At 39.2% G+C, this 20749-nt stretch overlaps 1 protein-coding gene across 4 annotated transcripts in view; it reads right to left on the bottom strand.

Annotated features, from left to right (window-relative positions):
* ocrl (OCRL inositol polyphosphate-5-phosphatase) overlaps positions 1-20749 on the bottom strand; it is a 33337-nt gene that overhangs the window by 9444 nt on the left and 3144 nt on the right. For 2 of the 4 annotated variants that reach the window (XM_077248051.1, XM_077248049.1), the window contains exons 3-16: positions 12617-12708; positions 12275-12313; positions 9799-9912; positions 7939-8088; positions 7601-7835; positions 7365-7523; positions 7177-7278; positions 5683-5797; positions 5395-5511; positions 4994-5175; positions 2031-2142; positions 960-1069; positions 686-821; positions 500-610 (exon numbers count right to left, since the gene is read on the bottom strand). In XM_077248051.1, the coding sequence (XP_077104166.1) occupies positions 500-610; positions 686-821; positions 960-1069; positions 2031-2142; positions 4994-5175; positions 5395-5511; positions 5683-5797; positions 7177-7278; positions 7365-7523; positions 7601-7835; positions 7939-8088; positions 9799-9912; positions 12275-12313; positions 12617-12708 (1774 nt within the window). Of the gene's footprint in view, positions 1-499; positions 611-685; positions 822-959; positions 1070-2030; positions 2143-4993; positions 5176-5394; positions 5512-5682; positions 5798-7176; positions 7279-7364; positions 7527-7600; positions 7836-7938; positions 8089-9798; positions 9913-12274; positions 12314-12616; positions 12709-20749 lie in introns of all 4 variants that reach the window. The other 2 variants (XM_077248048.1, XM_077248050.1) reach the window with 1 other exon arrangement.

The raw sequence follows: 20749 nt of genomic DNA, 5'->3' as shown, positions 1-20749 counted from the left end.
TAAAGAACAGGGATAATATGCAAATGTGTTTGAATTATAGTGTATGAGGCTGTAAACATACACTACCAGAAGAAAAGATGAAAGACGTCAGTTTAAAATAGAAATCTTTTAATCTTTTACAACATAAAAAATGTCTTAACTGTAACTTGATCAATTTAATGCATACTTTAAAAACATTGACCCCAACCTTTGCATGGGTATTACAAAATACCCAGTATGCACTGATGAAGTGATTCCAGATGATGCTGATCCGTTTATTTTTATAGTCTTTTCTATTTTAAAGACACTGCCCCAGTGCATTCAGTGTAAAAGCAATTATGGCAGATGTGATTAGCCCATTATCCACTCACAGTCCAGAGAAGTGCTAAGATTGTGCAAACATTATCGACCCTCCACTGATATATGGTGGGATCTCCGAGAGAATGGAGGCAGGCCAGAAGATCAATGCAGAGTTTGTCAGAGGATACACTGACCTGTCTGTCTCCCTGTCATTACTCACCTCCCGTCGGGTTAGGGACAAAGAGGGCAGAAAGTCATTTTCCAATCGGTCCATGTCCCGCACAATCTCTTCAAACACCTTCTTGTAGCGCTGCTCTATCACCATTTTCACCTGCAGCAAACACATAAAATCAATGTGATGGTCTCAACTCCTTTATTGGAGCATGATGAATGGAGTTAACCTCACCCCGACACTAAAGACAGAGCTGACGGGTTTGTGGTCACTGGTCTTTAGGTCCATGTGACTGCGGTAGTGAAGTTGCTTTACGTTGCTCCCCCTCCAGAGGATACGGTCGCACCAGGCAGGGACTCGACACTTCCCACTGTCAACGCACCCCAGAGGACAAAACCAAATTATGATGTGACAACTTCACTTTTTTTACCTTAAGAGCATTTTAAAAGCAAGTGATCTTCAAACAATGATGTATAAAGGAGGATGTCCTGATGTCCAAAAACTTTACCTTGAGTCCCATCCATCGGATTTAGCATCATATTTGTAAGTTGGGATGAAATTAATATCCCCTTCCATGAAATCAGTGAAGGCACGTTTAGTCTTTCTCTGGATATTCAGCTGGCAAAGTGAAACAGAATATGCAATTAAGTGTGCTTTCAGAGCAAAAATGGAAGTTTATATTTGGCTATTACTTAAAGAAAAGGAAAAAACAGGAAAAAGAAAAGAGGAAACAAACAAAGAAAAACATAAAACCAGATAAACACAGTGGGGTGCATTAGTAAAAGAAAACACTAGTGGAAATACCTTTGTGTTTTTTCATTAAAAATGTTAATAAAATAATATTAATAACATCATAGTTTGATTGAAATGTGGATTGAAAAAAGCATGGATTTATATGCATATAAACATTACATATTTATAATTCAAATATGTATATAAATTAAATATATACACATTTTTCTATTCAGAACTTTAGACTCAAATTGTTGTGCTAATAATACTATTTATCACAACTGGCCACTTTATTAGGAACACCTTGTTAGTAGCGGGTTTGGTGAGCCTGTATGAATTGTAGCCTTAGTTTCCTGTTCTTAGCTGATAGAAGTGGCACCCGGTGTGTCTTCTGCTGCTGTAGCACATCTGCCTCATGGTTCGACGTGTTGTGTGTTCAGATATGCTCTTCTGCAAACCTTGGTTGTATTGAGTGGCTACCTTTCTGTATTACTGTTACCTTTCTATCAGCTTCAACCAGTCTGACCATTCTCCACTGATCTCTGGCATCAACAAAGCATTTTCGCCCACAGAACTGCCGCTCACTGGATATTTTCTCTTTTTTGGGACATTCTACGTAAACCCTAGAGATGACTGTGCAATAACCCTTTCTTCTCCACATGCCTAAATGCATTGAGTTTCTGCTATGCTATTGGCTGATTAAATACTTGCATTAACAAGCAGTTGAATTAGTGTACTAATAAAGTAGCCAGCGAGTGTATACCCATATTATATATAATATATATATATATATATATATATAAAGGATCAAATATTATGAAAAAGAGGCATCATCCCCAGGTCTCACCTGATCATACTCCTGAAGCTTCCGTAATTCATTCTCAGCAATAAGTCTCTTTACTTCCATGGTATCATGCAAACATAGTCTGTAGTTAAGATCTCCAAGCCACATCACCACACTTAGAGGAGAAATCATAAGCATTGAAGCATTTCAATATAAGTACAATATTATCTTAAAATATACAGTGAGGAAAATAAGTATTTGAACACCCTGCTATTTTGAAAGTTCTCCCACTTGGAAATCATGGATGGGTCTGAAATTGTCAGCGTAGGTGCATGTCCACTGTGAGAGACAGAATCAAAAAAAAAATATCCAGAAATCACAATGTATGATTTTTTAACTATTTATTTGTATGATAAAGATGCAACTAAGTATTTGAACACCTGTCTATCAGCTAGAATTCTGACACTTAAAGACCTGTTAAGGCGGGCATACACTCTGCGAATTTCGTCCGATTTTGAGCCGAATTCTGACTCGTGCGACTCTTTTTCGGGTCGGGCCGATTTTCAGCTTTGTCGCGCGTCGTTTGTCGTGCAGTGTTCGTGCAGTATACAAGGGGAAACGAGAGGCGATTAACCTCTACCGATCGGCAATCGGATGGTCGGATGAATTTCTGGCATGTCAGAAATTTTGGTCGCTCCTCGTGACTATATCGCACAGTTGAAGCAGAGCTACGAACCGATTGCCCTAAACTCAGTGTTTTGTTCCATCACTGCGCCTGCGCGACAACAGATTTTAACCATTTCAATCTGCAGAAAGAAAAAAAAAACTAAAAAACTAGCTACAAATTATTGTTGCTTACCTCCAGTTTGTCCAGTTATTACCCACGTCTTCCAAGCTGCGATGTAGCACCGTGCCTCTTTTATTAATTTGTTAAACAATGTTTTTGAAATAAACCTGTTTTTATTTTTCATTGATGACTAATTATTGCAGTGTTCAGACATATTATAGACTGTTAATATAATTATATGCCTATTCATTGTAATCGACCTAAATGTTTTAGTCAATTTTCAATGAGGATCCTCATTGAAAATTGTCTAAAACATTTAGGTCGATTACAATTAATTATAGGCATATAATTATATTATTATTTTATTATTCCTCGAGGAGTAAGCTTCTATGTAATATTTTATTATCCTCACAGCGCATTGCGGCGATGTGCTGTGAAATTATTGCGTGGCAAATTAATTCTAATAGCAGATCAATTTAATAATAAAATTAGCCTTCCCTAATACAATAATACTAATAATAATTTAATACATAAATTGGAAGTGCTAAATCATATTCATATTCATATTGATAGCTGATGCTTGTTTTGACAATATCTCTGGATAGCCTACATGACATCGTCTAGGCACAACCCAGCACGGGGGTTTATCGCACATATTTCACACGTATAGTGTGAGCAGTCAAGTCGCAGCTCGACGTTCGGACCGTATAGTGTGAGCACATAAATCCCGAGCTTTGGCTTTACATCGCATGCGATTTACTCGTTCAGTGTGAGTAGGTACCTTGCTGAAATCGCACAGACATCGCACAGTGTATGCCCGCCTTTAGTCTGCCTTTAAAATGTCCACGTCCACTCCATTTATTATCCTAAATTAGATGCACCTGTTTGAGGTCGTTAGCTGCATAAAGACACCTGTCCACCCCATACAATCAGTAAAATCCAACTACTTACATGGCCAAGACCAAAGAGCTGTCCAAAGACACTAGAGACAAAATTGTACACCTCCACGAGGCTGGAAAGGGCTACGGGGAAATTGCCAAGCAGCTTGGTGAAAAAAGGTCCACTGTTGGAGCAATCATTAGAAAATGGAAGAAGCTAGACATGACTGTCAATCTCCCTCGGACTGGAGCTCCATGCAAGTTCTCACCTCATCTCAATGATCCTAAGAAAGGTGAGAAATCAGCCCGGAACTACACGGGAGGAGCTGGTCAATGACCTGAAAAGAGCTGGGACCACCGTTTCCAAGGTTACTGTTGGTAATACACTAAGACGTCATGGTTTGAAATCATGCATGGCACGGAAGGTTCCCCTGCTTAAACCAGCACATGTCAAGTCCCGTCTTAAGTTTGCCAATGACCATTTGGATGATCCAGAGGTGTCATGGGAGAAAGTCATGTGATCAGATGAGACAAGAATAGAACTTTTTGGTCATAATTCCACTTGCCGTGTTTGGAGGAAGAAGAATGATGAGTAACATCCCAAGAACACCATCCCTACTGTGAAGCATGGGGGTGGTAGCGTCATGATTTGGCGGTGTTTTTCTGCACATGGGACAGGGCGACTGCACTGTAATAAGGAGAGGATGACCGGGGCCATGTATTAGGAGATTTTGGGGAACAACCTCCTTCCCTCAGTTAGAGCATTGAAGATGGGTCGAGGCTGGGTCTTCCAACATGACAATGACCCGAAGCACACAGCCAGGATAACCAAGGAGTGGCTCTGTAAGAAGCATATCAAGGTTCTGACGTGGCCTAGCTAGTCTCCAAACCTAAACCCAATAGAGAATCTTTGGAGGGAGCTCAAACTCCGTGTTTCTCAGTGACAGCCCAGAAACCTGACTGATCCAGAGAAGATCTGTGTGGAGGAGTGGGCCAAAATCCCTCTTGCAGTCTGTGCAAACCTGGTGAAAAACTGCAGGAAACGTTTGACCTCTGTAATTGCAAACAAAGGCTACTGTACCAAATATTAACATTGATTTTCTCAGGTGTTCAAATACTTATTTGCAGCTGTATCATACAAATAAATAGTTAAAAAATCATACATTGTGATTTCTGGATATTTTTTTTTAGATTCTGTCTCACACAGTGGACTTGCACCTACGCTGACAATTTCAGACCCATCCATGATTTCCAAGTGGGAGAACTTGCAAAATAGCAGGGTGTTCAAATACTTATTTTCCTCACTGTAGTTATCTAATCATGGGTTCACAATGGCTACACTGGATGACAGTGACACTCACTCATGTTTCACTATATTGAGAGGGGGGTATTCCAGCAGGTGGAAACTCATGCGGGCACAGATGTCTTTGTAGTCCTGGTTCCGCCTTTCAAAGTCATCCACATGAGCCGCCAGATGAGAGTTCACGAAGCAGAAGCTGGTATTGTGAAACACAAAACGCACAGCCACTCCTCCTTTATTCCCCTACAGTAATGGAGTAATAAAAGTAGGTTAATCTTATCAGGTCACCGAGATTGAACTACTGATAGAAAGTATCATTTGATTTGTGGTCATTTCTATCATTTGTGTAATCAATACCACTCTAAGATTTACACCATATTGAATACAAATATGCCAAAAGATAGGCTAAAAGGACTTCTAGTTTTGACAAACCACTTCCTAATTTAACAAATGCAAACATACCATTTTATTCATGAGGCCAGTTCCCACAGACTCAGAAGCCACCTCTCTAATGTGATCTTTGTGCACCTTGTTGACATACACCACCAACATCATTCCCACTAAGCGAATGATACGGACCTGAAGACAGCATACAGAACTTCATGAAAAGTCCACATAAAATGAAAGCGAGCTGCACATAGTTTCTTCAGTTGACTGCCGAATGCTACTTTCAGGGTGCCACAGGAATGATAAGAATGTTCTTCGCATTTTAAATTTCTGAATAGCAAAAATCAGCTGTCGTTCACTCACCTGTATGTATCTGGCTTTATGGTGGAGGCTTCTCTCAACTGCATCAACCCATAACTGTTCTTTGGAAGAGTCCATATAGAAAAATGCCTCTGTGCTCAGGTCCAGCTCCTGAAATCTGACAAAAAACACAAGAAAACAATTAGAAAAAGCATAAAGGACTATGACCTTAATCAATCAAACCTATTAATGGACAATGTATAATGTGCAATGATCCATTAAGGGTGAAATACATTAGAGGAGTAGTTCACTTTTTAAAAAACTTTTGCTGATAATTTACTCACCCCCATGTCATCCAAGATGTCCATGTCTTTCTTTCTTCAGTTGAAAAGAATAGACAAATCTTTTTTCGAGTCATTTTGATCATTCAACGAACGAAATGACTCGAAAAAAGATTTGTTAATTTTGATGAACGAGTTCGAACAGGAGAGTCACGAACGTGCATCACAGAACAGAGCAAGGCGAGCATTTGTGCTTAAACTTTTTTTTTTTTTTTTTTTTTAAATGACCGATCGTTTCGCAAGATAAGACCCTTATGCATCGTCTGGTGTCGTTTAAAGCCATTTGAAGCTGCACTGAAACTGTCATTTGGACCTTGGACCGTTTGGTACCCCATGAAGTTCATTATATGGAGAAATATCCTAGAATGTTTTCATCAAAAACCTTAATTTCTTTTCGACTGAAGAAAGAAAGACATGGACATCTTGGATGACATGGGGGTGAGTAAATTATCAGCAAACGTTTTTTTTTAAAGTGAACTACTCTTTTAATGCTTGTCACAAAACTGCAAAAAAATGGGGTTTCCCAAACATGGCCCCATATGCATGCTACACATGCATTTCCAGATCTAACAATTTTCTAAATGGCGATTAAAAACTATTACGAAATGGCGACGTTTCCATTAACTGATGTTATGCGACAAAAACGTATTTTATTTCCTCTCGCGATAAGTCATTCCAAACAAAATGACAACGGGGTTAGTAGGTTTACGTATAAACGCAGCCACAAGCCATATTTTCAATCTAAGGAGACGTAGGCTTGTTATTCAAGCATTAATGGCAAGGAAATCCCAATACTTGGGAGCGTCCAAGTATGAGGTGTTTCTCCCTCCTATCTGCTTCGAGGTCTTGATAAATAGTGGCATTTCTTTGTTGTTTAGAATCCAGTATTCCTAATTATTTTGTCTTTTATGAGTTTAATAAAGAACTGTCTCGTCTTCTGTCCAAATATCGTGCCTTCTTTAAAGAATGATCGACTTATACATACAGCAGGAGAACTGTAAATGCGAAAAAACTATTTCCATTGCAGTTTTGCAAAATATTCTTTTCTCATATAGCCTGAAAAACCACCTCATGAGAGCATAAAAACTTTTTTTATATATATGGGAATTTTGGCCATTTCCATTGGCCGTATTTTCAATTCGCAATTTGCGCAATTTGAAGGGTAATGTTTCAGATTCATTATTTTGGAGCGAGGGGCTATTGCTCTACCACTCACCCCAGTGCGTAGACATCTGGAGGTTCTGGGTCACAGCACAGCCAGGGCTCAAGACTGCTGTCAGGGGACTGACCGTTCACATTCCAAGTACCCAAGAAGAACCTGTTAAATACAGTGACTTACTCAAACACCTGGAATCAGTCAAAACAAAATGATTGACATTACGTTTCTAGGCATGTGACACTCACCGAAAGTTCTTAATGTCCACATATTCTTTCTCTTTCTTGCTGAGGCGATACTTAAGCAGGCCTTCCCTTGACCCTGACTGGCTGCTCGTCATGGTCTGTCTCATGGTGTAGTTGGATTGGCTATCAGACCAGGAGACGGAGCGGTCTACAGACTGAAATCTGCTACAAAAAACAACACTGAGTAAAACAAAGCTGAAAATGTACAGGCTTCTGCATTTAAAACCAATAGCACTCACTCATTTCTGACAGGTGTGGCATTCAGTGCGGACGGTGGCCTTTCTTTAGCAGTGAGGCCTGCCGTGAGGTTAGTCGATGGCTTGTATGTGCCTTTTCGAGGGGGAAGAGGGGGCACTGGTGGAGGCTCTCGTTGTGCAACTATACGGTTTTGTTGGTTCTTCTTCTCTTCCACTTTTATACAATGGTTAAAATTTTCTTCAAAACCAAAATCTGTTGCAAGCGAGAAGGCGGAGTCTATAAACATAGAGAGGAACAGAGCAGTTACAGAATGTTCAGTCTTTGGTGCATCTGGCCCCAATGCAAAAATGGTTATGCTCTGGCATTTTTTATCCCATACCTGTGTTTGATGGCTTTGCTAAAGCACTGTTGTTGATGTTGTTTGAGGTGGATTTGGAGGTTCCTCTTTGAGGTGGAACAGGAATGCAGTCTTTGACTGGAATAGGTACAACAGGCTCCATCTTCCTAGGTAGTGAACTCCTCCTCTCAGCTAAAGGTGGACCATTTAACAGTGATGTTTCATATATTTATGAAAAAAATTGAGAATGGCATTCAAAAACATCTTTAGCAGTGGTAGTTTGATAAAGATTTAATATTATCATTTTAGTACAGGCAGTTCTACTTATAAGATTTAACAGTAAAGCACAGGTACAGGCACAACGTTTCATAGTACAGTGGGCATAAACTCTTTGATGCAAGACCCAAAATCTGCACATTCAGAGTACCGTACACAAAGTGACCTCAGAGGGATATGTCAGAATAAACAAAAATTAAAAGAAAAACAAAACAAAACAAGAAAAGCAGGTTTATAAGGTTTTCTATTTTAAATGTTTCCCTGGTCTGGGTATGATCTGTTGTCTTGCTTTTTCTTTTTCCTTTTCTTTTTTCACATCTCTTTAAAAAAAAAAATGAAGTCATGAATACAAAAATCTTTGACTGACATTTTTTATACATGATGCTTTTGAGTCATGAGACTCTTACCTTCAGTAATTAATCATTTCAGAGTATTGCAGAAAGTATCCTGGCTGGAATACACCACTATTGACTGGATTTATGCCTAAATTTGCAGTCTGGACGCTAGTTAATTAAAATCAATACCAGCTTGCAGATTTAGAATTTCACAGACAAACTCAGAGAACATTCATACATTCTGCCCATCAATGTCTAGATAACCTGCAGCCTCAAAAAAAAAAAAAAAAAAAAAAAACAAAAAAAAAAACATTTGATGTCACTAATCAGTCAAAATCCAGTGATTATTTCATCCTCAAAATTTGTCATTCTAACCTGACAGATTTCACTGTAAATCGAATAGTGTATGAGCACAGATGAGCTGACTATTCTATCCAGTCAGAGGATATCAAACATGATATTTTGAGGTGATTTTTAGTAGACATATTGTAATGTATGATATGACTTATAACAGGCTTAATAACACTTGCCTCAAACCTCTGTCGCAATTTGTACATACTGACTGTGTCTACACCCAAGAGTTCAAATCCATTTTGATGTTTCTTCCTTTTTTTTGCAACGCAGAAGTTGCTACAACTACTGCAGTCAAATCCTGCACATCCATGTTTGTTTTCTGTCATGCATTTCCTTGCAACTAAGCGCATGTTTCTGAGCGAATTTGTTGTGTTTTGGACCGACATTAAAGTCTGGTAGTGTGTGATCATCAGTCATTTAGTGTGTGACATCCAGTCTTTCTCTGTAGCCATTTACAAAGTTGTCAAGTGTATGATGTCCAGTGTTTTAGAAACTTTTCAGATTCTAGAAGTCCTGTAGTGTATTCCAGATTTAAGTAGACTTCAGCACACTGTAAAACATGATAATTCGGCCAATGGACGATGTCAGGAAATGAAGCCTATGCCTCTAAGGTAAGAGATTGAAGGTCAAACATACCCTGAGCTGAATATTACAAGGTGTGTGGAAACAAATCAAAGAAATCATGCAGCAGGTGGTCTAACCTCTGACCCGATTGTGGCTGTAACAATGTAAACTGAAGTTAACCAAAGATTTATGTCTGTCAAACTTTCTGCCTGACACTGAGGTCAAATTCTTCCAGGAAGCATTCATTACTGACAAACATATGAAACTGGGTGTTGGTTACCCTGGTAAATAAATGATTAGAGTAGTTAATAAATAAGAAATGTGGCTTGATGTTTGTGGAAGCATCCTGTGGAGGGAAAATGAGGTATATCACCTTGCTGTTTGGCCTTCGTCACATGTTGTAAGAAAGACTGAGTGTGAACGTCATCCTGCAGCTCCAGCAGAACCTCTGGCGTTTGCTCGCCTCGAAGACGAATCCTTACCGTTGCTGTTGAGGAACAGTGTCACTTTCTCACATCCAAACATCACAGCTGTACAATTTATTATTTTTTCAAAAGCATTTTTTTTAAGTTTATTAATTGACCCTTCGCTAAGCCACGCCCGAAAAGAGCCACTGGCCAATCGTGTCTTAGCAACCGTAACTAGGCGCGGGAGGTCTGGCAAGCTTTCGAGCGAGGGAAACATGCCGAAGCGTTGTGCGTATGGATTATGCTAATCTGATACCCGGTATCCTAAAAGTTTGGACGGGGGAGTGTATTTTTTTTCCTTCCCGAAAATCTAAAACCCAAGGTGAGAAAGGATGTGCGTGGATCATGCAGTGTGGGAGACCCCATTCACAACTAAGTGTCGACAGGATTAACAAAAACACATATTGCTTGGAAGTTGGAAATAATTACTGTTCTTTGTTCATAATGCACATGTTTTAACGTAAAATAAAACGTTTAAAAGACAAGATGGAGGCTCACTGACATACTTTAAAATTTATTTCAGCATTTTGTTAATAGACGGCCTACTACGACCCCTGACTGAGTAACTTTAACCCAATCCGATCGCGGCTCTCCCGGTGTTAGTGTTATTCCACAAGATTTATGGATCAACTGTTTGATTTATAATTATTAGATTAGTTTCACATTTCACTTACCCTGCTGTGCACGAACATAGCTGTTCCTCGATTTGTGTGTTTCCCATGTGAATGGTCAGCGTATGAGGCGCTGCTGATGCGACTATAGGCTTTAGCAGGGCCGGCCCGAGGCATAAGCTAACTAAGCGGTGCTTGGGGTCCCTTGTCCACCAGGGGGCCCCCCAATCGAGTCGAAAAATCGGAAAAAAATTTTTTAGATGACTTAAACAAGTGACATAAATGAATGAATTAATATGAATGAATGAATGAATGAATAATTAAAGACAAGTAAATTCTGATTTCATGATCAATATACCTGCCTACAACAGCTGCTGGGTTTGCCAGCGTTTAAGTCATGCGCATAATCTGGACACCTCACGCGTGCATAGACAATTCGTGCGCAACTGTGCATAGTCACGGTAATGTTAAGCCATGTCACAAAAAGGACGTATCCCTCTGGTGCCGAAAATAGAAAGACAAAAATGACAGAGGAGGGGACAAAAAGAGCAAGATAAAAGTATGTTTGCATGATTATTTACGGTGTGTTTTGTGCAGCAATTGACCCATTCCTATCTACGGCAAGCCCCGAGGGGAAAAATACATTGCATACACACATATACAACGAGCGCCAGTACATCATTACCGGTATTATAGTTACAGGCTTTGTTGGATTCTGTCATGTACAATCCAACAAAGTCTGTTACAATAATAATCACAAAAAAAAAAAAAAAAGATTTTGAGGAAAGTTACACTGTATTGAGACAGTTGAGAAATAATAATATTTTTACAGTTTTCAACAATAATTGTCATTGTTGAATCCTTGCTCTTATTACGTTTCTGATTTCTCAGTTTTGTCATTATTTTAGCAAATAATTTATATGATATGTTTTGAGACATTTTTTTTTAAGTAGTTTCAAAAAAGTTAGTAAAAGAGTAAAGTAAAAGTTGAAACTTTTTAATTTAAGTAGGCTATAGTATCTATTTTTTATTAAGTATTTATTTTGTATTAATAAGACATAACCTCGCTGTATTAATTTATAATGTATCATTATTGCGTGGTATTTGTGTCAATAGTCATCAAGCACAGGTGACTACGCGTTGTGGGAGGGGGCCCCAAAATCAAATTCTGCTTAGGGCCCCCAAAAGGCTCGGGCCGGCTCTGGGCTTTAGCTTCAATTTTTATTAGATTATTAACTAATCGGTTGCATATTATGTCGTGGATATATCCCTCGAATGCACACTGCAGTCCCTTTTGTCTTGCTCTCTCAGATATTTCACATGTTCGCCAAAAATGACTAATTATCTCATTAGGAATGTCTGACACCGGTGCATACACACTGTAATAGATGTGCTAGACGCGAAAGCTTGACAGGCGTAGCAACAGTAACTAAGGAGGGCGGGGCTTAGCGAAGGGTCAATTAAGGCAGTAAGAAACCTCCCAGTATACAAATCATTTAAAAAACTTTCATACAGTTTATAAAAATAAAATTAACTGGATAAAAGTAGCAATAAGCTGCTTAAGCTGAACGCTGCTACAATACACTGCTTATGGCCAGATAGATATGATTCATCCGAAAAATCATGCACTAAAATGATATCCTATGCTGATGTAATAGTTCAAAAACACAACATTCACGCTTGGTAAAATGGCCAAGAAGGAAGAAAATATGATAATAATTTAAAACAAATAATTAATTTCACAAAAGCTGGCTCATTAAAAAAAACTTACTGTTAATCGAGATGTCAATGAGAAGCGCTTCTTCAGCCTCTAAAAAGGGAAAAATTAAACAAAAGTCAGAGAGGTATGTTATACACAGGTTTTCAGGGGACTGTACCAGTCCAGGATATATAAAACATAGCCTGCTGTCTATGGTGACAAATGGTTCTCAAATATTTGATCATGGGAGAGAGATTTTATCATGCAAACACAGTGCTTATTTTCTAAGCCTCACTCACAGAGACCAAAGGTGAGTTTGAACAGGAAGAAAAATATTATACTGAGAAGAGAGCAAATGTATTTACACTATTACAAAGTCCTTCTGTAAACTATAAATAGTCGTTAGAAACTTACCTCGAACTATCTGAAAATGGTTATTGATGGGGATGGACAGCTGGGGCACTTGGTTTAATACAATTGCTTCAGGCTTTTCCAAAATATCCAACCTAACAAACAGAGATTAATTCATGAAAAGTCATACAAGAGCACATAACCCATCTCATAAGATTTCCTTTGGGAATTATACTTATTGCTCCAGGATATTAACATAGTCGGTTCATACATTTAGGTTTTTGAAAGAAACAAACTCAAAAAACAGGGTGATAACACCATCTCTGTTCACTTAATAAGTTTAATGGCGCCATGACCAAGTATTGCGATGTTTGGCTTTAGCAATGGAAGGCAAGCGTAGCATGACCAATAAGTTGCCGTCTGTTCTAGCAAAACATTACACGCAGAAGACAATATTCCTCCGCCCAGGCGAGCAACCACCAAGAAAAGGTGCTAACACCAATTCTCGCCCAGGACAACTGGAAGCTGCTAGGGACTGGAAGATGCTGGCTGATCTTGATCAACGGCTTATTTTTCCACCTGAGATTGCCACCACTAACCTACGACCACATAGTTTTGTGGTCTGGATCAGCACGCATTGTTCAACTGATAGAGTTAACAGTGCCATGGGAGGATGCGGTAGATGAGGCATATGAGAGGAAGAAACTGCGGTATGCTCATCTAGCCACTGAAGCAGAACAGCGAGGATGGAGAGTCCAGGTTTATCCAGTGGAAGTGGGTTGTCGAGGTTTTGTGGCACACTCTACAACCCGGTTCCTCAGAGACGTCGGATTCAGTGGCCAAGAGTTGCGTCGCACAGTAAAGAACTTATCTGAAGCAGCAGAAAGGAGCAGCAACTGGCTGTGGTTGAGACGGAAAGATTCTAGCTGGCTGTGTACAGGCCGCCATGCTACGGTTTCGTAGATTTCTTGAAAACTTGAAGAGTCTGTTGGTTTATTTGTATAGGTTTTATAGTATTTACAGTCATTACGTTCCTGTGTATATTGCGTGAATGACGGGTGGTTGGGCAGATATTGTGTTTTGCGGTAGGTGGTATGCCATACGGAACCGTTGCCACTGAAACTGCATATTAACGCACCAGTGGGGCTCGACAGCCTTAGTCAAACGGGTTGGCGCGTATGGTTGGGTTGCGGAGAGATTGTGAGATTGTGGTTAGGTCTCAGCAGCAGGAGGGATGTAGAGGTCAGTAAGCTGGGCCGAGTTGAGTGGGGGACGGAGGGGGGTGACTCTGGGACGCCAGAGTCACTGTCGAGCCCTCTTGAGGTGTCGTGGGCTAGTCGACGAAACACTGAGGACGGAAGGTGCCCACTTGAAGACCCTAGAGATGTCCCCTACTCAGCTCAATCCAGGCGGTTGTCATGGGGGGACCGCTCTGTGGTTGCAGCCGTTGTGTGTGCTGACGCGTGTTAACACTAGACAGAAGGAGATTTACATCACCATATGGAAAGAAGCGTAAATGGATGGAGAAGCATAGGTTACTGTAAAGCTATGTATTAGTTGGTGCTTATCTTGGCGAAAGCCGAGTACAAATCAGTATGAAGTTTTAACATCTACTCTCGTGTAATGGAAATCAACATACAGCACACTGAGAATGATACACTACCGTTCAAATGTTTGGGGTCAGTAATATATATATTTTTTAAGAAATATTTTTTTAAAGGAATTAAAATTGATCAAAAGTGACAATGAATACATTTAAAATCTTACAAAAGATTTCCACTTCAAATAAATGCTATTCTTGTGAACTTCTGAAATAAATTGCATCACAGTTTCTACAAGAACATTGACAATGTTTTCAACATTGACGATAATAAGAAATGTTTCCTGAGCAGGAAATCATCATATTAGAATGATTTCTGATGGATCATGTGCTGTAAATAAATGCAGCTTTGGTGAGCAAAAGAGAATTGTCAAAAACATGACAAAAATACTGACCCTAAACATTTAAACAGTAATGTAGCTCTCATATTTCCACACACTATGGTCCAGCATAATCTTATCTCATCAAAAATAAAGCTTCAGAACACAGAGGGTGGAGGGAAGCTTACAGTAATGCAGCAGGCTAAATATAGTGGAGGGCTAATTGCAGACCATATTTCACTCTCTGACAATAACAGTGCCAACCCAAGGGCATCAGGTTCCTCTTATGGTCTTGCCTCCATTTCACTCATTGGGAAATTCAATTACAGTGGATTATTGGAAAAACCTTCAGATTTCCCTGCCTGAGTATGCCATGCTAACACATGGAGGCAAGACTAGAACTCCTGTGCTGCCAGTGATTCCGCTCTCTCTCAGTCTCAGACGACGATAATTGCTGTAATGGATGCTGTTGCCAGGAAACACAGCACTCATGAACAAGGGAGATTTGGCCTAGACTTACTAAGCAATCTCATATTCAATCAATACAAATAGCCTAATGTAGTGATGATGGTTATAATCTGTTCATGCCAAAAATATCTCCTTTCTTTCTGAGGTTAAGCCATGACACTCGAACATTAAAGTTCAATTGACAACGTAGCTCAAAAATCCACCCCAAAGGTCTGTCAGGCTAAAATGAAACATACTGTAACATAGAGCTGCACGATTCTGGATAGTTTGAGAATCAACTATTTTTTTATTTATTTTTTAGAGATCACGACTCTCCCACAATTCTGAATAGACAACTAAACAAAACAGTCTATTTAAAAAATATATATATATATATATATATATATATATATATATATATATATATATATATATATATATATATATATATATATATATATATATATATAATTAATTTGAATTAGTCGATGACTCTTTCACTTTTGTCACTACTGGATGAATTTGCATTTTTCAATGAATCTCTTTAATGAATGATTCAATGACAAATTCTTAAGTCATTTGTCACCACCTACTGGCGTAACAATGATATTTATTTGAAGCTTCAAGTTTCAAAAGGCGATTTACTTATTTTGATCGGTACAGTAGACATCAGTGTTTATGTTGTAAATACGGTGGGATCGTACTTGTCAAAGGTTTAATAAACATAGGCGAATCATCATAATTTAAGAATAAGATCGCGTAGGTGTTTCGAATTCGCAATCTTTTAACGATTCATTCGTGCAGCTTTACTGTAATATACTTGTATTAGCTTGTTATACCTTCAGTGCTCCTTACAAAGATACACTACAAAGATGCACTACAAAGATGCACTACAAAGATGCACTACAAAGATGCACTACAAAGATGCACGAGCATTTCAGGTTAAAGACTGAGTTCATCCAAAAATGTAAACTCAGTCATCATCTACTCACAATCACAGCATTCTAAACCTGTAAGGCTTTCATCTTCAAAACACAAATTAAGATAATTTTAATAAAATCTTTATTTGATATTTGATATTTCTGTCCCTCCACTGAAGGCCCATTCCACCATAACTTTGACTCTTCAAAACGTTTATATAGAGATCGTAAAATAAATCCATATGAATAGAGCAGTTAAGACTTCTGAAGAGTTACAATCACCTTTATAAGATTAATTTTTATTCACATATAAATATTGATGAACATATACATAGAGCTCATTAAACATGATAAATGGAAGTTCAAACATGCTTAATTGCAGCGCGAGAACCAATGATGATTGTTCTTGCATTACACACGTATGGTTGAGCTGCCGTTGACCATATTTGAAGTGCTCCATGTATGTGCGTTGAAATATTTGTCAAGTCAAGCTTTATTTTTAAAGCACATTTAAAAACAACAGAAGTTGACCCAAAGAGCTTTACAGATCAAGCTAGAATAAATAAACACATTTAAATATAACATCATACATTCTATCAGCTTCAAAAACCCATTTCATGATTATTCAAAAGCCAAAGAAAACAGTAATGTTTTTAAAGAAGACTTAAAAAAGGCACATTTAATTCATAAATATGTGAATAAAAGCCTAAATTCATTTCAATTTTGGGTGAACTATCAACAGTTTACCTTGTAGTTTTTCTTAGAAGATTATTTTCATTACAAAGGGATTCAACAAATATCATCTGTGACCTCTTTTACCCAGTCAGTTGCCGAGCTTTGAGTAAAGCTGAGTGTGTACACTTGTAATGCAGTTAAAGAGTTTGTGTGCTCATGTGAGGCGTATTAGGCTCTAGGACACTGAGGTGGAATGTAGCATAATGGGCAGCATGCTGGCATGCAACGAAAGCCACACTGACTAAACACCATCTGACTGCACAATCTTTCACAGTCTTCTCACATCTATAGTAACCGGCAAATAGATTAAAATATAATGGACCGTTTTCACTTTTCTGGGGTTCTTGCTTCTATAGGGGTGAATAAGAGACAACAGCAAATATGATTGTTGCACTCCCATTTGCTCTATTATCAAAATAAGGCAAGGCAAGGCAAGTTTATTTATATAGCACATTTCATACACAATGGTAATTCAAAGTGCTTTACATAGAAGAAATTAAAATAATCAAAAGAAATCAGAATAATTAAAACAGTTTAGAATAAAAGATAAAATACAGAAATCAGAATAATTAAAACATAAAGTAAAATACAGTGCAAACAGTCGGACGAACAGTGGCACAGTGCTCATTCAGTAAATGCACAGCTAAACAGATGTGTTTTGAGTCTGGATTTGAATGTGGCTACTGTAGGAGCACATCTGATCTCTTCTGGAAGCTGGTTCCAGCTGCGGCTGGCATAGTAGCTAAAAGCAGACTCGCCATGCTTAGAGTGAACCCTTGGTATTTCTAGCCGATGTGATCCTAATGATCTGAGTGATCTGTTGGGTTTATATTCACTGAGCATATCTGCAATGTATTGAGGTCCTAGGCCATTGAATGATTTATATACCAGTAATAATACTTTAAAATCAATCCTAAATGTAACTGGCAGCCAGTGTAAAGACCTGAGGACTGGTGTGATGTGTTCATATTTTCTGGTTCTGCTCAGAATCCTAGCAGCAGCGTTCTGTATGAGCTGCAACTGTCTTATGGTCTTTTTGGGAAGGCCAGTGAGAAGTCCATTACAATAATCCACCCTACTGGTGATGAAAGCATGCACAAGTTTTTCTAAGTCTTGACTGGAAACAAAGCATCTAATTCTTGCAATATTTTTCAGGTGATAATATGCTGATTTAGTTATTGCTTTGACATGACTACTGAAACTAAGGTCTGACTCCAGAGACACACCCAGATTCCTGACTTGATTTTTAGTTGTTTGACCCCTAGACTGAAGGTATGCGTTCACCTTGAGAACTTCATCTTTGTTTCCAAACGCAATGACTTCAGTTTTGTCTTTGTTTAACTGAAGAAAGTTTTGGCACATCCAATTGTTTACTTCATCAATGCATTGGCAAAGGGAGTCAATGGGGCTGTAATCGTTAGGCGATAGGGCTAAGTAGAGCTGTGTGTCGTCTGCATAGCTATGGTAAGCGATTTGGTTCTTTCTCATTATTTGGCTCATTGGGAGCATGTACAGGTTGAATAGGAGTGGCGCAAGAATTGAGCCTTGAGGGACTCCGCATGTCATGGATGTCCACTCAGACTTATGGTCTCCTATACTCACATAATAACCTCTGCCTCCTAAGTATGACCTGAACCATTTTAGGACTATCCCAGAAAGCCCGACCCAGTTTTCCAGCCTGTCAAGAAGTATTTTGTGATCGACAGTGTCAAATGCAGCACTGAGGTCGAGTAGTACCAGCACTGATAATTTGCCTGTATCAGTATTTAAGCGAATATCATTTATTATCTTTATGAGCGCGGTCTCTGTACTGTGGTGCGGTCGGAAACCAGATTGAAAATGGTCAAAGTATCCATTCGAGCTTAAGAATTTGTTCAGCTGATTGAAGACAACTTTTTCAATGATCTTGCCTATGAAAGGAAGATTTGAGATCGGTCTATAGTTGTTTAATATGGTCTTATCCAGATTGCTCTTTTTCAGGAGGGGCTTGACAACAGCAGTTTTCAGGGAGGTCGGAAAACTCCCAGAGAGAAGTGAGGCATTTACCACTTCTAGGAGATCTGCTTCTAAGCTGTGTAACACATTTTTGAAAAAAGATGTGGGAAGTGCATCAAGGGCGCAGGTTGATGTTTTTAGTTGCTGTACGGTTTCTTCCAAAATTTTGCCATCAATTTCTTCGAAATCAGACATAGTGGCTACTTTCTCGTCCTGTTGTCTGATCTGCCTGACCCCAGCGCAACTCAAGGATGAGCTGATCACCTTTCTGATATTATTGATTTTCTCAGAGAAGAAAGAAGCAAACTCACTGCACTTTCTCACTGAGAGCATTTCACTGGGAATCTGGCTTGGGGGGTTTGTCAGTCTCTCTACAGTAGCAAAAAGAGTGCGCGTGTTGTTTATATTGCTGTTTATAATATTCGAGAAAAAAGTCTGTCTAGCTTTGCTTAGTTCCTTATTGAAAGCATGGATGCTGTCTTTGTAGATGTTATAATGGACTACAAGTTTTGTCTTCCGCCACATGCGCTCTGCTTTTCTGCATTGTCTTTTCATATTTTGCACTGCTGTTGAGTTTCTCCAAGGTGCTTTTTGTCTGCCACTCTTCTTCCTGACTTTCACAGGAGCAATATCATCAATTACACTCTTAACTTTTGAGTTAAAAGAATCAAGGAGAAAATCAACAGAGTCAGCAGATATGCTTGGTGTTAAAGATATAGCCTTCATAAATAGTACACTAGTGTTCTCATTTAAGCATCTCTTCTTGACAGACACAGATCTAGCTTCAATGGCAGGAGAGATCAATATATCAAAGAAAATACAAAAATGATCAGACAGTGCTACATCCTTAATAACAATTGATGAAATGTTTAGACCCTTACTGATAAGTAAATCTAGAGTGTGTCCACGATTATGTGTGGCTCCATGTACATGCTGAGTCAGATCAAAAGTTTTTAAAACAGTTTTGATTTCTTTTGCCATATTGTTCTCTGCATTATCTATGTGAATGTTAAAATCTCCAGCAATGGCAAAGCAGTCAAACTCTGAGGAAATAGAACTTAACAGTTCTGTTAAGTTCTCAGCAAAAGCTGGAGAGTATTTAGGAGGCCTGTAAACAATGATAAGTAAAATGCGTGGAGCACCTTTTAACACAATACCCAGATATTCGAAAGACGGGTAATTCCCAAATGATATTTGCTTACATTGATAGACATCTTTATAAAGAGCAGCTAAACCTCCGCCTCTTCTGACAGCTCTGCAGACACTCATAAAAGTAAAGTTAGGAGGGGCTGTTTCATTGAGGACTGTTGCACTGCAACTTTCTTCTAGCCAAGTTTCATTTAGCAACATGAAATCCAGGTTGTATGTGGTTATTAAGTCATTGACTAAAAGTGATTTATTTTTAAGTGAGCGGATGTTTAAAAGTGCTAACTTAACAGTCTTACTTTTTGTCCCCACAGCAATCTTGGTATGTCGTGTAATAGGCACCAGATTAGATGGGTTTGCTGTACGGCTTTTGAAGGCCTTAGACTTTCTATCATGTAATTGAACAGCAATAGAAAAAGATACAGGCACACTGGGTTCCCGCTTGTTCTGTAAACATTTGAGAAAGTTATTGTTATCATAGCGGGGACCCGACACATATCACTGAGAGCTGGTATCAGTTGTTTTTGGTTCACCTCGAGCCGCCGGAGGAGGGTGTGGGCCCTGGCGCTGTGGCAGAGGCCGAAGAGCTCTCACAGGAGGAGGGGGAGGGCGAGCTGGGCCCGTAGGCTTTGGTGGTTGTGGGGCCTGGCGTTTTTTGGTTGGTATCTGGGGGCTCGCAGCAAAAGAGTGGGATAGTCTAGTTCCAGCGTGCACCAGTTGTTCCATTTTCTCTGAGAAGCACAGAAGTGGAGATGCTGGAGAGAGTGATAATGTTTCCAGTGAGAGTGATTTTTGCTCTGGTGTTATTGGAGGCTGTAATATGCTGTCCTGGTTTCCCTGGCTGTTTTCCAGAAAGTCGTCCTTGGGTGCTGTATATTGGAGCAGTGCTGGTATGTCACAGTCTGTCTGTGGTGAGCTCTGTGGGCAGGGCTCAGCTGAGATTGTGTCCGTGAGCAGAGGTTGTTGTGGCTGAGTGGTGTTATCACTGTCCTTGTGTGATGTGTCAACCGCATGTCCATTCAGGGGCTGAAGT

The sequence above is a fragment of the Siphateles boraxobius genome, unplaced genomic scaffold (assembly GCF_051911475.1).
Source record: "Siphateles boraxobius isolate OS27281-9 unplaced genomic scaffold, OSU_SipBor_1 3, whole genome shotgun sequence".
Taxonomy (NCBI): Eukaryota; Metazoa; Chordata; class Actinopteri; order Cypriniformes; family Leuciscidae; genus Siphateles; species Siphateles boraxobius.
This window is presented reverse-complemented; position numbering and strand designations above follow the sequence as displayed.